This window comes from Ornithodoros turicata, chromosome 2 (assembly GCF_037126465.1).
Source record: "Ornithodoros turicata isolate Travis chromosome 2, ASM3712646v1, whole genome shotgun sequence".
Classification (NCBI taxonomy): domain Eukaryota; kingdom Metazoa; phylum Arthropoda; class Arachnida; order Ixodida; family Argasidae; genus Ornithodoros; species Ornithodoros turicata.
The window spans coordinates 57,114,620-57,132,294 of record NC_088202.1 but is presented as its reverse complement, the minus strand read 5'-3'; the positions used below and the strand labels follow the sequence as shown (position 1 = coordinate 57,132,294).

The following is a 17,675-nucleotide window of genomic DNA, read 5'->3' as shown; positions in this document are numbered from 1 at the left end:
AAGTTCGTCGCTTAGGTGATTGATTGATTATTTAAAAGAAAACCAGGGAGAAATTGAACTTGTCTCCTGACTAGTTCTGCTACTCCCAAAACAAAACAACAACCTACAAACAACCAAAAACAAACAAAGTACATTCCCCATCCCCAACAATTAGTGTGTTAGTACACTAGGTGCAAGTGAATAAATATCACTAGAACATGCAGAGAAACAGATACACACTAATGCAAAGATACACACTACAAATACACACTACAAAGATACACACTGATAGAGGCACTCGCACAAAATCCTAAAATATGAGTTCGATGCCGCAGCTCACAAGGAAGTTCTCAAGTGCCGCAAAGGCAGTGTCTCGCTTTCTTGGGTCCCATGCACAGTCCGAGCACTTTCACCACGTCGAAACGCCTGTTGTCCAGGCGGTCGAGGGTATACATCAACCTAGCCCTTTGTGGAGCATACTTTGTACAATGCAGGAGAATGTGCTCAGTGTCCTCCACTGTCGCACACACTGAACAGTCTGCAGAGTCTGCCCGCCCAATCCTGTGGAGGAACTGTTGACCGTACGGGACATTCAACCGAAAACGATGCAGCAGCGTCTCAATGGGTCTCCGTGTACCGGATGGGAACCTGTATTTCCCATCCGGGTCGATCTTGAAGAGGAGAGATGATTGGCGATCAGCTTCCTGCCACTGTTCCTCCATACTTGCTCTTGAAATGGACTGCAGTAGCGATTTCACGTCTGCCTTGAAAAATGGCACCACATAGTTTGTTGACGAAAGATGTGCTACGTCCGCTAATTTGTCTGCGGCCTCATTACCCGGTATGCCAATGTGGCCAGGTATCCACTGGATGAGGACGTCATGACCGGTGATGTACGATCCTGCATATTCTTTCAGTATGTCGTGAACAACTGGATTAATACGTCCGCCAGTCAAGAACGATTGTATAGCTTCAAGTCCAGCCTTGGAGTCACAGTAGATAACCCACTGAGCCGGTATCTCCCTTGTGCCTATATAATCTATTGCCATTTTAATCGCAACTCACTCAGCCATGGTCGACGACGTGCGATGCGATAGTCTCGCGATCCCTTCCCTACTATGCTCTGGTACCACAAATGCAGATGCAGATCCTGAGGTCGTCGTCGAGCCATCAGTAAAAATCGCCGTCCTGTTCTTGTGATTGTCCATTGCGGCAAGGCAGTACTGTCGGATCGCCAAGGTTGGGTGATGTGCTTTTTTCTGCAAACCTGGTACGGACGTGCAAACTACCGGGGGTATAAATGTCCATGGAGGATGCAGCGCCGTTTCGTGTCTTTGCGCCTTCGGAATTGTTCGGTGGTGTTGAGCGATCGCATTTGAAAAATTCGATTTTCGGTGGACTAATTGTCGCGCAAGCGGGTGTTTGTAATGTGACGTGCTTAGCCGCGCATAATGACGCACTGATTCCTGTGTCCGCAGCACAGCGAGCGAAAGTTCTCGGGATTCTATTGTGGTTAGAATATTAGAAGTGGCGCACGGTACTCCAAGACAAATCTTCAGGCCCTTGGATAGTGCACTCTGCAGTGTTCGCTCTGAGGTGTCAGATATACCATGTAACACCGAAAGGTGGAATGCAATCATCTGCCGAATGAGAGCTCTCTGTATGGCCAATAGGGATCTGGTCGACAGTCCCCAGTGAGAACCTGCGGTATGACGCAACACGTTGCTTCTCGCATCGGCTCTTCCTTTTATATATTTGACATGAGCAGCCCATGAGAGTTGTGCGTCGATGATTACTCCCAGAAAGCGATGGTGAGATACTCTTGTTACTCGTTGCCCATTTAGATGCAACTGAAAATGCTTCAATTTCTTTCGGGTGAATGGAAGGAAGACCGTCTTCTCTGCTGAGATGTCCATTCCTCTCTGCATTAAGAAGCCTTCAGTTACGTCTAGCGCATTTTGAAGACGTTTTTGTAGCGCAGGCATCTGCACTCCGGAGCCCCACAAACATATATCGTCAGCGTAGATGGTAATATGTACATTCTTTGGCAGCAGCTGTGGCAGAGATGATAAGACCACATTAAACAGTAGAGGACTCAGTACGCCCCCCTGTGGGACTCCACATGTGAGAGCATGATTATCGCTTGCACCGTTCTCCGTCCTCATGTAAACAGACCTGCCCTGGATGTAGTCAGCAATCCACCGTAAAGCACGCCCTTGGATGCCTTGAGTGAAGAGGTCGTGGAGTACGTGACTGTGGCTGACCGTATCGTATGCTCTTTTAATATCCAGAAAAACTGCTGCAGTTGTCCGGCCTTGAGCGCGCTCATGTTCTACATACGTGACCAAGTCCAGCACACTATCCATTGTACATCTGCCTTTACGAAACCCGGACATGGAGTTAGGGAAAACACAATGCGCTTCTAGGAGCCACTCCAACCGACTCAGGACCATTTTTTCCATGATCTTGCACACACAGCTGGAGAGACTGATGGGACGAAACGAATTGACGTCACGAGGGGACTTTCCGGGTTTGAGTAGAGGAACCACTCTAGAGACTTTCCATGACGCTGATAGTTTGCGCCCAACTGGCGTTCATGATATGCAGTAAGGTAGTCTGAGCAGTTGGGTCCAAGTTAACCACATGCCTATATGTAACACCATCAGGACCTGGCGATGACTGGCGAGCCCTTGATTTCAATGCAGCCTGGAGTTCCGCAAGGCTGAAGTCGAAGTCAAGTGCTTCGCACTGCGCATTGCGGGTAAAGCACGTGGTGTCCGTGACCTCTTTCACAGATGTTTGATGCACGCTAGTTGCAGATGCCACTGACGGTTTAGCAAGTGACATGCAGAATTCATTAGCCACCGTCTTCTCGTCCGTATTTCGATAGATAGCCAATGCTCTAAACGGGTATGTCTGGGTAGTCGGCGTCCCAAGCGTGCTAATGATCTGCCATACTCTCGTTGTAGGTATGAAAGGAGTCAAAGTAGGCTTTCGCCTACGCGTCGCTTAGGCTTTCCCACCCAGTTAATCCCTTCAAGGTTACGTGCTTGAAGGAAATCGGACATGGGAACATGGCATTTGTAAATACTCCGGCTTTGCCGAACCGAAGCGCGAGACGTCTGTTGTCTTGTAATTTTGTTTTGTTATTTGCTGGTTTCTTCTACTTGTGAACAAAGACGGAATTTGAAACACTCAGGTGATATGCCACGATGCCGACAGATCGCCCAAGGACTGGTCGCATGGTCTTCCTGGGAATGATAGGACATGTCCGGTCCCTTATTTCTTCAATGTGAACTCCTTTTAGAAATATTATTGGAATATTATTATTATCGATTATTATTAGTATATATTCGATTATTCGATTCGTTAGCCTTCCAATGGGTTCAGAAAGTCGAGGCGCTGCGTGGGAAAGACCGTCTTTAGGCGTCTACGGCGTCCTCGCCGCTGTCCACATTTTAAGACAAGGGCCTTGCTTTCCTCGATGTTACATATGGATTTCGTTTTCTCGTAGGTGTAGCGTGTACTTCTGCGCTCCTCATGGCCAGCCATAGCCACACCAGAAGTCCACTATACTGCCAGGACTACACTCAACGACACAAGAAAGAAATACCCTAGAACATGAACTTCAGGCCGGTATCATTGATAGGGTCAGGGCTTTTGAATACCATCTTGAGCACCTCGGAGGCAGTCCATGTCCACGGCATCGACGAAATATGTGTGAACTGCTGCAACACGTTTCGGCTGCAGGTTGCTGAGGCGGGACCTTCAGGTGAACAAGATCCCCCGGCTTCAAGCCCTGACGACGCTGACTTCAGTGACCCCACCGAACTTGTGCAGACTGTGAACAGGAGCACATCTGAGCAAGATATTGGTGTGAGCCCACTAAGGCACCCGTAGTAGACGACGAAGAAGAAACAGAAGTAGAAGAAACCAGCAAATAACAAAACAGAATTACAAGAGAATAGACGTCTCGCGCTTTGGTTCGGCAAAGCCAGTGTATTTACAAATGCCATGTTCCCACGTCCGATTTCCTTCAAGCACGTAACCTTGGAGGGATTAACCGGGTGGGAAAGCCTAAGCAACGAACTTTTGCTTGTCTGCGGACATCACAGTGATCTGTGCATATTACTGTAGTCGGCCTTAGGCATGACGGTACCCTCACCGAAAGCAAAAAAAAAAAAAAAAAAAGACAGGGGGCTGGGGTAGAAGTTTTCACGCTCTTTTGTACGTCTGTAGTGCTTTGTACGTGTGTTTGACCCCTGTGAGCGCTGCCCAATAGGGGTGCGGAAAAAAAATTGCGCGCCCAGTAAGAACCAAAATAAGCAAACATTTTACATAATACAAACAAAATACATAACATAAGCGTAATACAAAATAAGCAAACATATCCTGAAAGAGCTATGTCTCAGCTATGTTAGTAAAAAATATCGGAAAATTTGAAGATTTCCTTTTTGAGTAAAAACTGCCGCGAAAATGAGAATTTTCCCCTACCTTTCCGTGTTCACGGCATTGTTACGGGATAATGGCTGAAGATAAAGCAATGTACGTAACGTCAAACGAAAGACCAAAGAATTATCTTTCTGCTCATGCAAAGAACATCACAGTCAGAGATTCAGGGCCTCGGCCATGACCTTCCAAACGTGCGCTAAAAAGGATCTCCGTTGCGTTTTCGGGATTTTTTTTTTTTGCATGCTTTTCTCTTGACCATATAAATTTAATAGTCAACGGAAGAACGTGCACCATCCACTCTGTCAGCAAAAAAAAAAAAAAAAAACTTCGTTCAAATTGGACATCTCGTTCAAGAGATACAAGGTCACGAAGTTGGAAAAAATTTAAGCCGCGAAAGCGCGCCGGTTGCTTCGAAGCGCCGTGGACGGAGAAGAAAATATCGCAGAGACCTGCGGTCGGGCACTTTTTGCATCTCTTTATGGGTGGGATAACACATATTTTTTTTAGGGAAATAAAAAATGTGACCGGCGGGCATCATTCGATTATAAATGGAACTACCCTCTAGTAGTAGGGTGCCTGAATACTAGCTCCTTCTGTATATTCAGAAGGAGCTAGTATTGAGGCACGCTATCCAATAGTGCTACGTGGCGCTCCTAGCGGCCACTAGCGTAACTAACCCACGGCTCGGCTCCCCCATAGGCGTTTACCATCTGTCGAGGTCTCTAATATATGTGTAGATTGTGGTCGTACCCGTCACCAAAGTAATAGAGGGTGTTAGTAGGCCGTTGATAAGATTACTGTGAAGATACTGTACCTACTGCAACCAATAGAGAGTTTTCGGGAACCGGTTCAGCACACCCGGTACGATCAGATGGGAGAGAAGGGGGCGACGCGCATGCGCTTTACTCCGTCGGGATTATCCTTCCCGCACGGCGATCTGCCTGGCAGCTTCGTTGTTGCGATCGGTGCCCTTTCGCAGTAAATTTTTTTACACCCCTATGAGTGTTAAATGAGTGTTAGATAACTGACACCCTTATGAATGTAAATGCTACACCCCAATGATGGGTGTAACAGGGGTGTCACATATTACATCCAAAAGAAGGGTGTTTATTGGGTGTATTGTCCCCACAAATGGCAGGTTCTGAAAAAAAAGCTTGCTCCCGAAATTCACAGAACATTAGTTGCACTGATGCACTGCCACCTGCATTTGCAGTGTGAGCATCTTAGCTAGCTAGACTCTTAGAGCTTAGCTAGCTGTGCACTGCAAGAGCTTAGAAGAGCTTAGCTGGCTAAGCACTCCAAGTGTTTCCGCTTTAACCTACTATGGAAGCTTGAGTTAGCATTTATTATGTCACATGTGTGCATTTTCTTTCCTCTTCTTTTTTTTTTTCACGTGACAAGTTTATCATGACCTATGTACGCTCTTCCCGTATGAACGCTGCTTAAATGCATTTGTGTGTGTGTATATATATATATATATATATATATATTTCTTTTTTTTTTCCTGACGAAGACAGTGCCACTGTCGAAACGTCGACCCCTTGCCCATTTTACTTTTTAACATCTCCCTACATAATAAACTAGTGTTTGTAGCCTCCGTAAAATCTTTCCGCGTCTTTTTCTGCAACTTCTATATATATTTATATATATATATAGTTTTCTTTTTGTCCTGACGAAGACAGTGCCACTGTCGAAACGTCGACCATTCTTGTTTAACCTATGTGTTAAATTACCCATTAAATAAACTAGTTTTTGTTAACGTTCCTGTAATCTGTAGTGCACGACTCATTATTTCACTTTTATTCAACTTCGTAGCCGTCTGATATATTGTCCTGTATATATATATATATATATATATATATATATATATATAATGAAGAAAAATAGCATACGCTCTTTGGCTGCACGTTGAACATATGTTTATAAGTCCAAAACGTCGCCACACCAGCATTGGACAGCTGTTTCGGCCTTATTGGGCCATCATCAGCAATGCGTAGGTGGGCGACGTTTGAGCGAGTGGCGTCGGAAGGTCACGTGGAACGTGATGTCCTCCCGTCAGGGTGAGTGACTCACCTCTGAAAGCGCAGTGCGAAGCCAGTAAAGTATTAAATGAAGAAAAATAGCATACGCTCTTTGGCTGCGCGTTGAACATATGTTTATAAGTCCCAAACGTCGCCACACCAGCATTCGACAGCTGTTTCGGCCTTATTGGGCCTTCATCAGCAATGCGTAGGTGGGCGACGTTTCAGCGAGTGGCGTCAGAAGGTCACGTGGAACGTGATGTCCTCCCGTCAGGGTGAGTGACTCACCTCTGGAAGCCCAGTGCGAAGCCAGTAAAGTATTAAATGGAGAAAAATAGCATACGCTCTTTGGCTGCACGTTGAACATATGTTTATAAGTCCCAAACGTCGCCACACCAGCATCGTTTTCAGAGGTGAGTCGCTCACCCTGACGGGAGGACATCACGTTCCACGTGACCTTCCGACGCCACTCGCCCAAGCGTCGCCCACCTACGCATTGCTGATGAAGGCCCAATAAGGCCGAAACAGCTGTCCAATGCTGGTGTGGCGACGTTTGGGACTTATAAACATATATATATATATGTTTATATGTTTGTAACTCAAACGTCGCCATGCCAGTGCTGGACAGCTGTTTCGGCCTTGTTGGGCCATCATCAGCAGTACGCAGGCAGGCAACGTTTGAGTGGATGGCGTCAGAAGGTCACGTAACACGTGATTCCTCCCGTCAGGGTGAGATAACTCACTCACTGAAAGCCCAGTGCAAAGCCAGTGAAGTATAAAATGAAAAAAAAAATAGCCGGAGCTCTTTGGCTGCACGTATAGCATATGTTTGTAACTCAAACGTCGCCATGCCAGTACTGGACAGCTGTTTCGGCCTTGTTGGGCCATCATCAGCAGTACGCAGGAAGGCAACGTTTGAGTGGATGGCGTCAGCAGGTCACGTAACACGTGATTCCTCCCGTCAGGGTGAGATAACTCACTCACTGAAAGCCCAGTGCAAAGCCAGTGAAGTATAAAATGAAAAAAAGAGCCGGAGCTCTTTGGCTGCACGTATAGCATATGTTTGTAACTCAAACGTCGCCATGCCAGTACTGGACAGCTGTTTCGGCCTTGTTGGGCCATCATCAGCAGTACGCAGGCAGGCAACGTTTGAGTGGATGGCGTCAGAAGGTCACGTAACACGTGATTCCTCCCGTCAGGGTGAGATAACTCACTCACTGAAAGCCCAATGCAAAGCCAGTGAAGTATAAAATGAAAAAAATAGCCGGAGCTCTTTGGCTGCACGTATAGCATATGTTTGTAACTCAAACGTCGCCATGCCAGTACTGGACAGCTGTTTCGGCCTTGTTGGGCCATCATCAGCAGTACGCAGGCAGGCAACGTTTGAGTGGATGGCGTCAGAAGGTCACGTAACACGTGATTCCTCCCGTCAGGGTGAGATAACTCACTCACTGAAAGCCCAGTGCAAAGCCAGTGAAGTATAAAATGAAAAAAAAAAATAGCCGGAGCTCTTTGGCTGCACGTATAGCATATGTTTGTAACTCAAACGTCGCCATGCCAGTACTGGACAGCTGTTTCGGCCTTGTTGGGCCATCATCAGCAGTACGCAGGCAGGCAACGTTTGAGTGGATGGCGTCAGCAGGTCACGTAACACGTGATTCCTCCCGTCAGGGTGAGATAACTCACTCACTGAAAGCCCAGTGCAAAGCCAGTGAAGTATAAAATGAAAAAAAGAGCCGGAGCTCTTTGGCTGCACGTATAGCATATGTTTGTAACTCAAACGTCGCCATGCCAGTACTGGACAGCTGTTTCGGCCTTGTTGGGCCATCATCAGCAGTACGCAGGCAGGCAACGTTTGAGTGGATGGCGTCAGAAGGTCACGTAACACGTGATTCCTCCCGTCAGGGTGAGATAACTCACTCACTGAAAGCCCAATGCAAAGCCAGTGAAGTATAAAATGAAAAATAATAGCCGGAGCTCTTTGGCTGCACGTATAGCATATGTTTGTAACTCAAACGTCGCCATGCCAGTACTGGACAGCTGTTTCGGCCTTGTTGGGCCATCATCAGCAGTACGCAGGCAGGCAACGTTTGAGTGGATGGCGTCAGAAGGTCACGTAACACGTGATTCCTCCCGTCAGGGTGAGATAACTCACTCACTGAAAGCCCAGTGCAAAGCCAGTGAAGTATAAAATGAAAAAAATAGCCGGAGCTCTTTGGCTGCACGTATAGCATATGTTTGTAACTCAAACGTGCCATGCCAGTGCTGGACAGCTGTTTCGGCCTTGTTGGGCCATCATCAGCAGTACGCAGGCAGGCAACGTTTGAGTGGATGGCGTCAGCAGGTCACGTAACACGTGAGTCCTCCCGTCAGGGTGAGATAACTCACTCACTGAAAGCCCAGTGCAAAGCCAGTGAAGTATAAAATGAAAAAAAGAGCCGGAGCTCTTTGGCTGCACGTATAGCATATGTTTGTAACTCAAACGTCGCCATGCCAGTACTGGACAGCTGTTTCGGCCTTGTTGGGCCATCATCAGCAGTACGCAGGCAGGCAACGTTTGAGTGGATGGCGTCAGAAGGTCACGTAACACGTGATTCCTCCCGTCAGGGTGAGATAACTCACTCACTGAAAGCCCAGTGCAAAGCCAGTGAAGTATAAAATGAAAAATATAGCCGGAGCTCTTTGGCTACACGTATAGCATATGTTTGTAACTCAAACGTCGCCATGCCAGTACTGGACAGCTGTTTTGGCCTTGTTGGGCCATCATCAGCAGTACGCAGGCAGGCAACGTTTGAGTGGATGGCGTCAGAAGGTCACGTAACACGTGATTCCTCCCGTCAGGGTGAGATAACTCACTCACTGAAAGCCCAGTGCAAAGCCAGTGAAGTATAAAATGAAAAAAAAAAAAATAGCCGGAGCTCTTTGGCTGCACGTATAGCATGTGTTTGTAACTCAAACGTCGCCATGCCAGTACTGGACAGCTGTTTCGGCCTTGTTGGGCCATCATCAGCAGTACGCAGGCAGGCAACGTTTGAGTGGATGGCGTCAGAAGGTCACGTAACACGTGATTCCTCCCGTCAGGGTGAGATAACTCACTCACTGAAAGCCCAGTGCAAAGCCAGTGAAGTATAAAATGAAAAAAAAAAATAGCCGGAGCTCTTTGGCTGCACGTATAGCATATGTTTGTAACTCAAACGTCGCCATGCCAGTACTGGACAGCTGTTTCGGCCTTGTTGGGCCATCATCAGCAGTACGCCGGCAGGCAACGTGTGAGTGGATGGCGTCAGAAGGTCACGTAACACGTGATTCCTCCCGTCAGGGTGAGATAACTCACTCACTGAAAGCCCAGTGCAAAGCCAGTGAAGTACAAAATGAAAAAAATAGCCGGAGCTCTTTGGCTGCACGTATAGCATATGTTTGTAACTCAAACGTCGCCATGCCAGTACTGGACAGCTGTTTCGGCCTTGTTGGGCCATCATCAGCAGTACGCAGGCAGGTACGCAGGCCTGCGTACTGCTGATGATGGCCCAACAAGGCCGGAACAGCTGTCCAGTACTGGCATGGCGACGTTTGAGTTACAAACATATGCTATACGTGCAGCCAAAGAGCTCCGGCTATTTTTTTTCATTTTATACTTCACTGGCTTTGCACTGGGCTTTCAGTGAGTGAGTTATCTCACCCTGACGGGAGGAATCACGTGTTACGTGACCTTCTGACGCCATCCACTCAAACGTTGCCTGCCTGCGTACTGCTGATGATGGCCCAACAAGGCCGAAACAGCTGTCCAGTACTGGCATGGCGACGTTTGAGTTACAAACATATGCTATACGTGCAGCCAAAGAGCTCCGGCTATTTTTTTCATTTTATACTTCACTGGCTTTGCACTGGGCTTTCAGTGAGTGAGTTATCTCACCCTGACGGGAGGAATCACGTGTTACGTGACCTTCTGACGCCATCCACTCAAACGTTGCCTGCCTGCGTACTGCTGATGATGGCCCAACAAGGCCGAAACAGCTGTCCAGTACTGGCATGGCGACGTTTGAGTTACAAACATATGCTATACGTGCAGCCAAAGAGCTCCGGCTATTTTTTTCATTATCTGTTTCTCTACGTGCAGCCATAGAAGCCATCTGAATCTAAGTTTGAATTTCAAACACGTCTAGCGTCATTTACTTATTTCTTTCATGGCTTTTCCCCCTCTTTATATATATATATATATATATATATATATACATGTATACGCAGAGAAAAGTAGAATGGATCCGAGATTCCAAACAGAAAATACAAGGGGAGTTTATTAAAGGCGCAACTCGACACTGCAACAGCAGCATATCTTTTCCATTTTCAGCATTTCCAAGTCCTGTTGAAGGCTGCTCCTCTTGAAACATCGACTTCTCCCATAATCTGCAATAAACTTCCCTTGTGTTTTCCTAGCTGTTTGTAATCTTGGACGCTTTCTACTTTTTCGTTTTTATATTAACTTTACCATACCCCAAACCAGTTAGCCCTTTACTTACATACAGGGTGTCCCAGCTAAATGCAAACAGATTTTTAAAACAAATATATATATCACTTTTTTAGAGATGAAATCAATTGCAATATAGCATATGCTGAAGGGCACTCCTCAGGACGGCACCAGCAAACTCCTAAGCCAATGTCCTAATTAACTTTCAATAATTCACTTTTTAATTATAAAACACACGAAGTTGTTCCAATGAGAACATCTGGTCCCTTCGGTCACCTGATGCTGTTGCCGTTTTCAGAAAAAAAATCCGTTGAATAGATCGTCCGCAAAAAATTCGTGAAGGGACACCATTTTTTCTTAATTTTGTTCATTGCGCATCTCCAGAGACGCGTCTTCCCTTCACTCTCAATGTGAGAGGGTGAAGGAGCACAGTGCCGCCTCTTTCTTCCTTGACACAACAACAACTTTATTTTGACTTTGGATTTTGGGGAGGTTCATCGCCAGAGGCGATACTCTACCCCATTGCTGGTGGGAATGTGGGGAATAAAATAACGAGCCTCTTCACAATAACGATCGAAGTCTGATGGTGTCCAAATGCAAAAGACCTTTGAGCGCACAGCGTTGCTGGATTGGATTGGGCCAGGGACCAAGCAATTTCGGTAGGGAGAAGGGGCGAGAGTCCAGCTGACGAAGAGACTTGGAGAGCGCGGTACAGGAAGGTTGGTAGGTTGGCTTCCTTGAAAAAGATGAACAGAAAACAGGAAATGCAACCCGAGATAAGGGAAGTGTTCGACAGCGTTTGTTTTTGCTTTATTTACGCAAGCTACGAGGGGCGTTCAAGTCAAACCGGGACTTTTTATTTTTCGCAAAAGTAAAATGAACTTACAGGCGAGAAATTAGTTTTATTTTTCCACGTAATCACATGTTGGACGTTCTCAGGAACTCTGACACTGAGCTCTGAGCCGCCCCGGCCGGGGTCGCCCTGCACTGATGTACGGCCGTCTCGGAACCGTTTGCACCCCTCAAACGCTTTGTTGCGGCTAGGTGTATCGTGGCCATACTGAGCCTGAAATCTTCTGTGAATTTCAGATGACTTTACGCCTTCATTCACGAGAAACTTCATGGCAATTCGCTGTTCGATATGCGCGCTCACCTCGTTGTCGGCCATCTTGTCCAGCACGTGTCTTCTGTTTTGCACAAACTTTGGACTACCACGTGGTGAACGCGGAGGCCTGTCGCGTGTGAAAATGACCAAAAAGAAGCAGCGCGAGTCATTTGTACAGCCAGGAGACAGAAAGTCCCGGTTTGACTTGAACACCCCTCGTATTAAAGCTCATCTTCGACGCATGAGGCGGCACTGTGCTCCTTCACCCTCTCACATCGGGAGTGAAGGGAGGACGCGCCTCTGGAGATGCGTATTGAACAAAATAAAGGAAAAAATTGTGTTCCTTCACGAATTTTTTGCGGATGATCTATTGAACGGATTTTTGTTCTGGAAACGGCTATGGTACCAGGTGACCGAAGGGACCAGATGTTCTCATTGGGACAACTTCGTAGGTTTTATAATGAAAAAGTTCAATATTGAAAGTTAATTAGGACATTGGCTTAGGAGTTTGCTGGTGCCCTCCTAGGGAGTGCCCTTCAGTATATGCTATATTGCATTTGATTTCATCTAAAAAAGTGATATATATATATATTTTTAAAAAATACGTTCGCATTTAGCTTGGACACCCTGTATATACAGCGTGCAATGCCTTGACCTCGGTTTGCGGTTCACAACGCCCTGACCGAATTGATAACAGAGTTGCACTGGTCATTCCCTGTAGGTACCAAGAAAGCAATCGAACATTTGTTGAAGCACGGTTCCTGGTTGTGATACGATCCTAGTCACGGAACACATCGGCCCATTATACAGCATTTTGTAAAGCGCGCTAGGCGGTACGACAGGGTTCCAAAGTAAGAAATGCAGCTGGTGAAAATGGCGGCGGCGGACCATGAGAATATCGGTATGGGTAAGGTTAAATGATAGCACAACCGTACATTTGTTACGGAAATAGTAGATTAGTTACCGATTTAAAAATGTAGAGCGGCTAACGCTTCGCCATCAAACGAAGTAACAGATTAACACAGTAACACATTGCTTGCAACAGGGTCAGGTGTACAACTCTGCATATGCACAATGGGCTGCGAATTTGAGGCTAAATATTTTGCGCAATGATTCTGAGCACCACCATAAAACATGCGGGTATGTTTTGTTTTGTATCTTTTTTTAAGCTTTTGCTTGGGGCCGAATTCAGAACGAACACTACGGAGCGGCAGACTGCTACTGAGATTATGCGAGGTGTTTTTTATCCGCACCAAATTTTAACAAGGTGCCATGAAAACAGCACTGATCCCGTTTTTGCAGTTGTGTTACAGTTACACTGCAAGCCGATTCTCACGGATAACCTCAACATTGGCAGATGTTTGGCAGCTAAAATTAAACAAAAATATCCCCAATATCATTCTAATGACACAGGCACAAAGATGCAACTCTGAGAAAGCGATACTTCATTGGTTTGAATGGTTGTCATTGACACGAATAAGGACTCACCCATATTTCCAGGCATAGCTCCGTGTTGTCGACGTTGACCAACTTCCTAAACATGTCTGGAGCTAAAGAAAACGAAATAGTTTGACCACAAGTATTATACAATCCAGTGCAATGCCACACCAGTAGTCACACGAAAATTATGCGAAAAGCCTTACTAAGTGTTGTAGTGACAGATGCTAGAAACGCTTCTGTGCTCCCCTCATCATTCTTGAATGTATTGAAGAAACTGTGAAATTAAAGGGAAAAAAACGTTGTAGCGCAGCTCAGCCTTTCACACGGAACAGAACACACACGGGAGAAACACTTAATGGCAACCCCGCCAGGAAGCTTGTCAACCGACTCCCCAGACAGGAAGGAGTCTTCCAACGCAGGATGTCTTAGAGACCTATGGCTGACGTTGTTTGGATGTTAACATTGTCTCAACTTTGAGGGCAAACAGAGGACGGCTGTCAAACGTCAGCCAATTTCCTTTCAACTTTTCGGGCTCACCGATGAGTTCGCAGCTGCCGCACATGTTCACTCATCGCGGAACCCCGCCGTCCGCCACCTTCAAACAGAGATATGAAAACCCACGAAAAGCCGTAGGTGATCCACTGACAAGTACGAAGACGCGAACATGTCACAGTGCCCGGTAGGGTGCATCAACGTTATAAAACATGGCCGCGCCCCATGTGTGTTTCGGAATGAATTATCTGTTTTCTCACGTGATAATGTAGCGAAATGGGAGAGTGAACGTGTATTTTGGGGAGAGTTCGATGTGGGCTTTCAGAATATCACAAACGTTTGAAATGTTTAGGATATCGGCGTAGCCGACCTTTAAAGGTTTATGAAAATCGACATTTCATCCGTCAGTTTAATTGACCTCTTTCAAATATGCTGCTTGAAATTTTGTCCCCCTATAGTCACCGAATCTTGTGATGTATCCCTGTATTCACGTGAGCGATATCGGCACTTCATAGTTTCATATACTTCATCGGTACTTCATATATTCACTAGTGGGAGAAAAAGCGGAAAAAAAATGCTCATGAGGCGGAAGAACCCTTTAACAGGCAGCTCGACAATTTTGTTGAGCATGTTCAAACTGTCGTTCTCTGAGTCTGAGGAGAGTGCTTGAAGAGTGCCCACACCTACATTCTACTTCTGAAACAACGTTCTGTTGTTTCACTAAGTATCGTGACGAAACGTGTCCCACCTAAAAAGAGAGACGACGATCGCGCGCCAAACGTTATGGCGCTTTGGAGTAGGAGCGTCATTGTACAGGATATTTCCCCAGACTGAGATCCGGCAATGCATGCAAAAGTCTCTCTCTCTCTCTCTCTCTTCTTCTTTTTTTTTTTTTTTTGTAATATGGCCCTCCTAGCACATGCAGACAAAAAATGTCTCCCTCGTCTAATTGGGCTCTCTGTCAACACGCACTTCTGACCTATACAAAATTGTCTAAGTGCCCGTTTAGGGGTTATGCAGCCATTGGGAATTGCATGGCTTCGGTGGCTACTCCCCGTTCTTATTGGCTGTTTCTAAGCGTTGGTAGCATTGTCTACCGGTCTGTAAACGTATTTGAGACACATTGAGATCACTGACATCAGATTTGTATAAATTTTCACAATTTCCACAAATTTGTGGTAATTTCTAAATGGACCGCTCCAGCGACCTGGCGCTTTCAGCTTTGCACTTTTACGACATGTGGAAGCTGAATAAATGCATTTAACCTGCGTTCTATGACCGCCCGTTAAAGGGTTTTAACCGCGTCTTATGTTGAGCGTTCGCCGGCCGCCGGAGTCTCGGCAGTATATAGCACAGAAGTGGGCAAATGCCCTCAAGATCTTTGCCCTCATCTCAATTTTCGTCCCAGATGTTTTTCGTCGCCTCACCTTACCTCAATTTTGGGGAAGTTTTCATCACTTCACCTCAATTTTTTTATAAAACACATTGCTGACCTCACCTCACCTCAACATTTTCCAGAACATTTTTCCTCAACTCATCTAATTTTTTTCTGAAAAGTTTTCCTCACCTCACCTCGCCTCCACCTTCTCTCTAAAGTATCTTCCTCACCTCACCTCAACCTGCTTGTCATAATTTTTTTGCTTCGTCTCGTCTTAGCATATTTCTACAAAACGTTTTCACTTCACAATTGCTCTTTCTATTAGGAGCGGCAACGCTCATAGCCACGGTTGCTAAGCCGCTCTAACACGCAATCAGAAAAGTACTACGAGTGGGTAGGTGTATGTGTCGTAGCAGGTCTTTTTTACTGCTTCGTTGGTTCATTCCTGACAAAAAGGTACAAGTACCCACTATTAAGATTCATTACCTTGCTTGGTTCATCCGTCTTTTATCAAATATCCGCTGCATGCATGTACAAACACTAAAAATTGAACGTAGGGCACATTGGTAGAGAAGTCGCTCAAACCGAGCAATTTTGAGCTGTTTCTGTTTTTCATACTGGCAAAACAGGACTTACTTTTATCGAGTATATCTCAAGCGAGAATGATAATGGAGCTGCGAAGGTTGTGTTTGGGACGGTGTGCAGCTATACTTCTAATTTACTTGTACATCTTGCATTTTTGTCTGGTATGACTTCATATTATCGACCAATGCTATTTAAATAGCAGACGTATTCATTTGTAGTTGGAATTCGAGGACCTTGTCTTGAAGACAAGGTTTTGAAGCCATCAGGTAGGCGAGCTGTACAGATTGCTAGTTACTTATGTCTTAACTGACAAATAAAATTACATTGTGAACACACAAATCTCTTGTGCCTTTTCACCAAACTTCATTGCTAATAACTGTGGTTAGTAAAAGCACAGTCGTTCAACTTGTGACAATACGGAATGTATGCCAGTTTCTACGCTTATTGCACTAAAAGCGCGTGTTATTGCCTCCATTTCTTACATCAGTCTCTGTTAAGGTCATTGGTTGTCATTTACTATCTTTCCAAGTAATGTGTGAAACATATCTGCTTACAGTCTGACTAGTTTAGCTTTGTTGAAACCAAGCACACAAACTATACAGGGTGTCCCAGAAAACGTGTCATTGAATTATAATAAAAAAACTACGCCACCTAGAGTCATGCGGTCAACGGCATTTGTTGTTACTAGGTTTTTGCCACCTCGTGATGTGAATGTCGTGTAACGTAAGTTTAATTATGTAAATTTTTGCGAGCTTAAGTCGGAAATTTGCCAAGTAAAGGTCACTTTTTTACCCCACCAATATGAAGGGCGTGTCTAATTCACTCAAATTAATGATAACAGACAGGGATATTCAGGGGCTATTCCATTGGAAATATATAGTCGGCTATAGTCGGAAAAAATAGCGGAACATCATGGTCTACGGAGCTCTCACAGGATAGCGCGCAATGAATGTTTCAGCGCAATCTTTGTCAGACCGACGAAAGGAGGTTGGAAACCCAGGCCACCCCGGCATCGCAGAAAGAGATAAGAGAGTCATGGCTTATCGCGTCCGACTTTCGCTGGGATAGTGCGTTCTCTCTCCCAATTTTAGGAAGTGTTACTTTTTCTACAATCACTCTGGGTGCGTTCCAAAACCTACTCGAGTGAACTCGGGAGTAGCTCTCTACCCGAAGCGCCGTTCGAAAACCGGGTCCAGTAACTCGATGACGTCACTACCCGCCTTCCAAAACAAGGTGGAGTAACCAGAGAGTTAACTCGATTCAACTCTCCTCCGAAGGCCGGTCAGGGAAGGTTCGCTCAAGTAATGACGTCATGCTTTGGTCGTCTGGTCTTTTCCGCGAAAGCGCGGTATCGAAACCAGCTGAAGCCTGAACGTGTGGTTGTCGAAAAAACTGGACCTCCACGACGGGTTATCAATACACAACTGGACACCGAAATGGCAACACTCTTCCGATGGGGATTGTGCGACATGGTTTTTGAGGACCAGGCTCACATGTCTTTTGGGCGTAAAAGACATGTGAGCCGGATACATTTCCCAGGACAGTCTCGCTGGTGCGCTTTTCTATTTTGTCTTCATGTACGTGCTTTTCCATAATCTATTTAGCATATGTTCACTAACAGCTGTTCTGCAATGTTTATTTCACTGCCTTGTAGCCACGTGGTCCTTGTAAAGTCACAGCTCTACAGGGTGGTCCACCAACCATGATAGAAATTCATAGTAAAAAACGTACGCCCCGGAGAGCGTATTTCGAAACCCT

General features: G+C 45.8%; 1 protein-coding gene across 11 annotated transcripts in view; it reads right to left on the bottom strand.

Moving 5' to 3' along the window:
* Positions 1–17,675, bottom strand: part of LOC135385460 (ras-related protein RabQ-like) — a 53,316-nt gene that overhangs the window by 21,319 nt on the left and 14,322 nt on the right. For all 11 annotated transcript variants that reach the window (XM_064614786.1, XM_064614787.1, XM_064614780.1 and 8 more), the window contains 2 exons: positions 13,666–13,736; positions 13,511–13,572 (listed from right to left, as the gene is read on the bottom strand). In XM_064614786.1, coding sequence (XP_064470856.1) covers positions 13,511–13,572; positions 13,666–13,736 — 133 coding nt within the window. The remainder of the gene's footprint in view (positions 1–13,510; positions 13,573–13,665; positions 13,737–17,675) is intronic.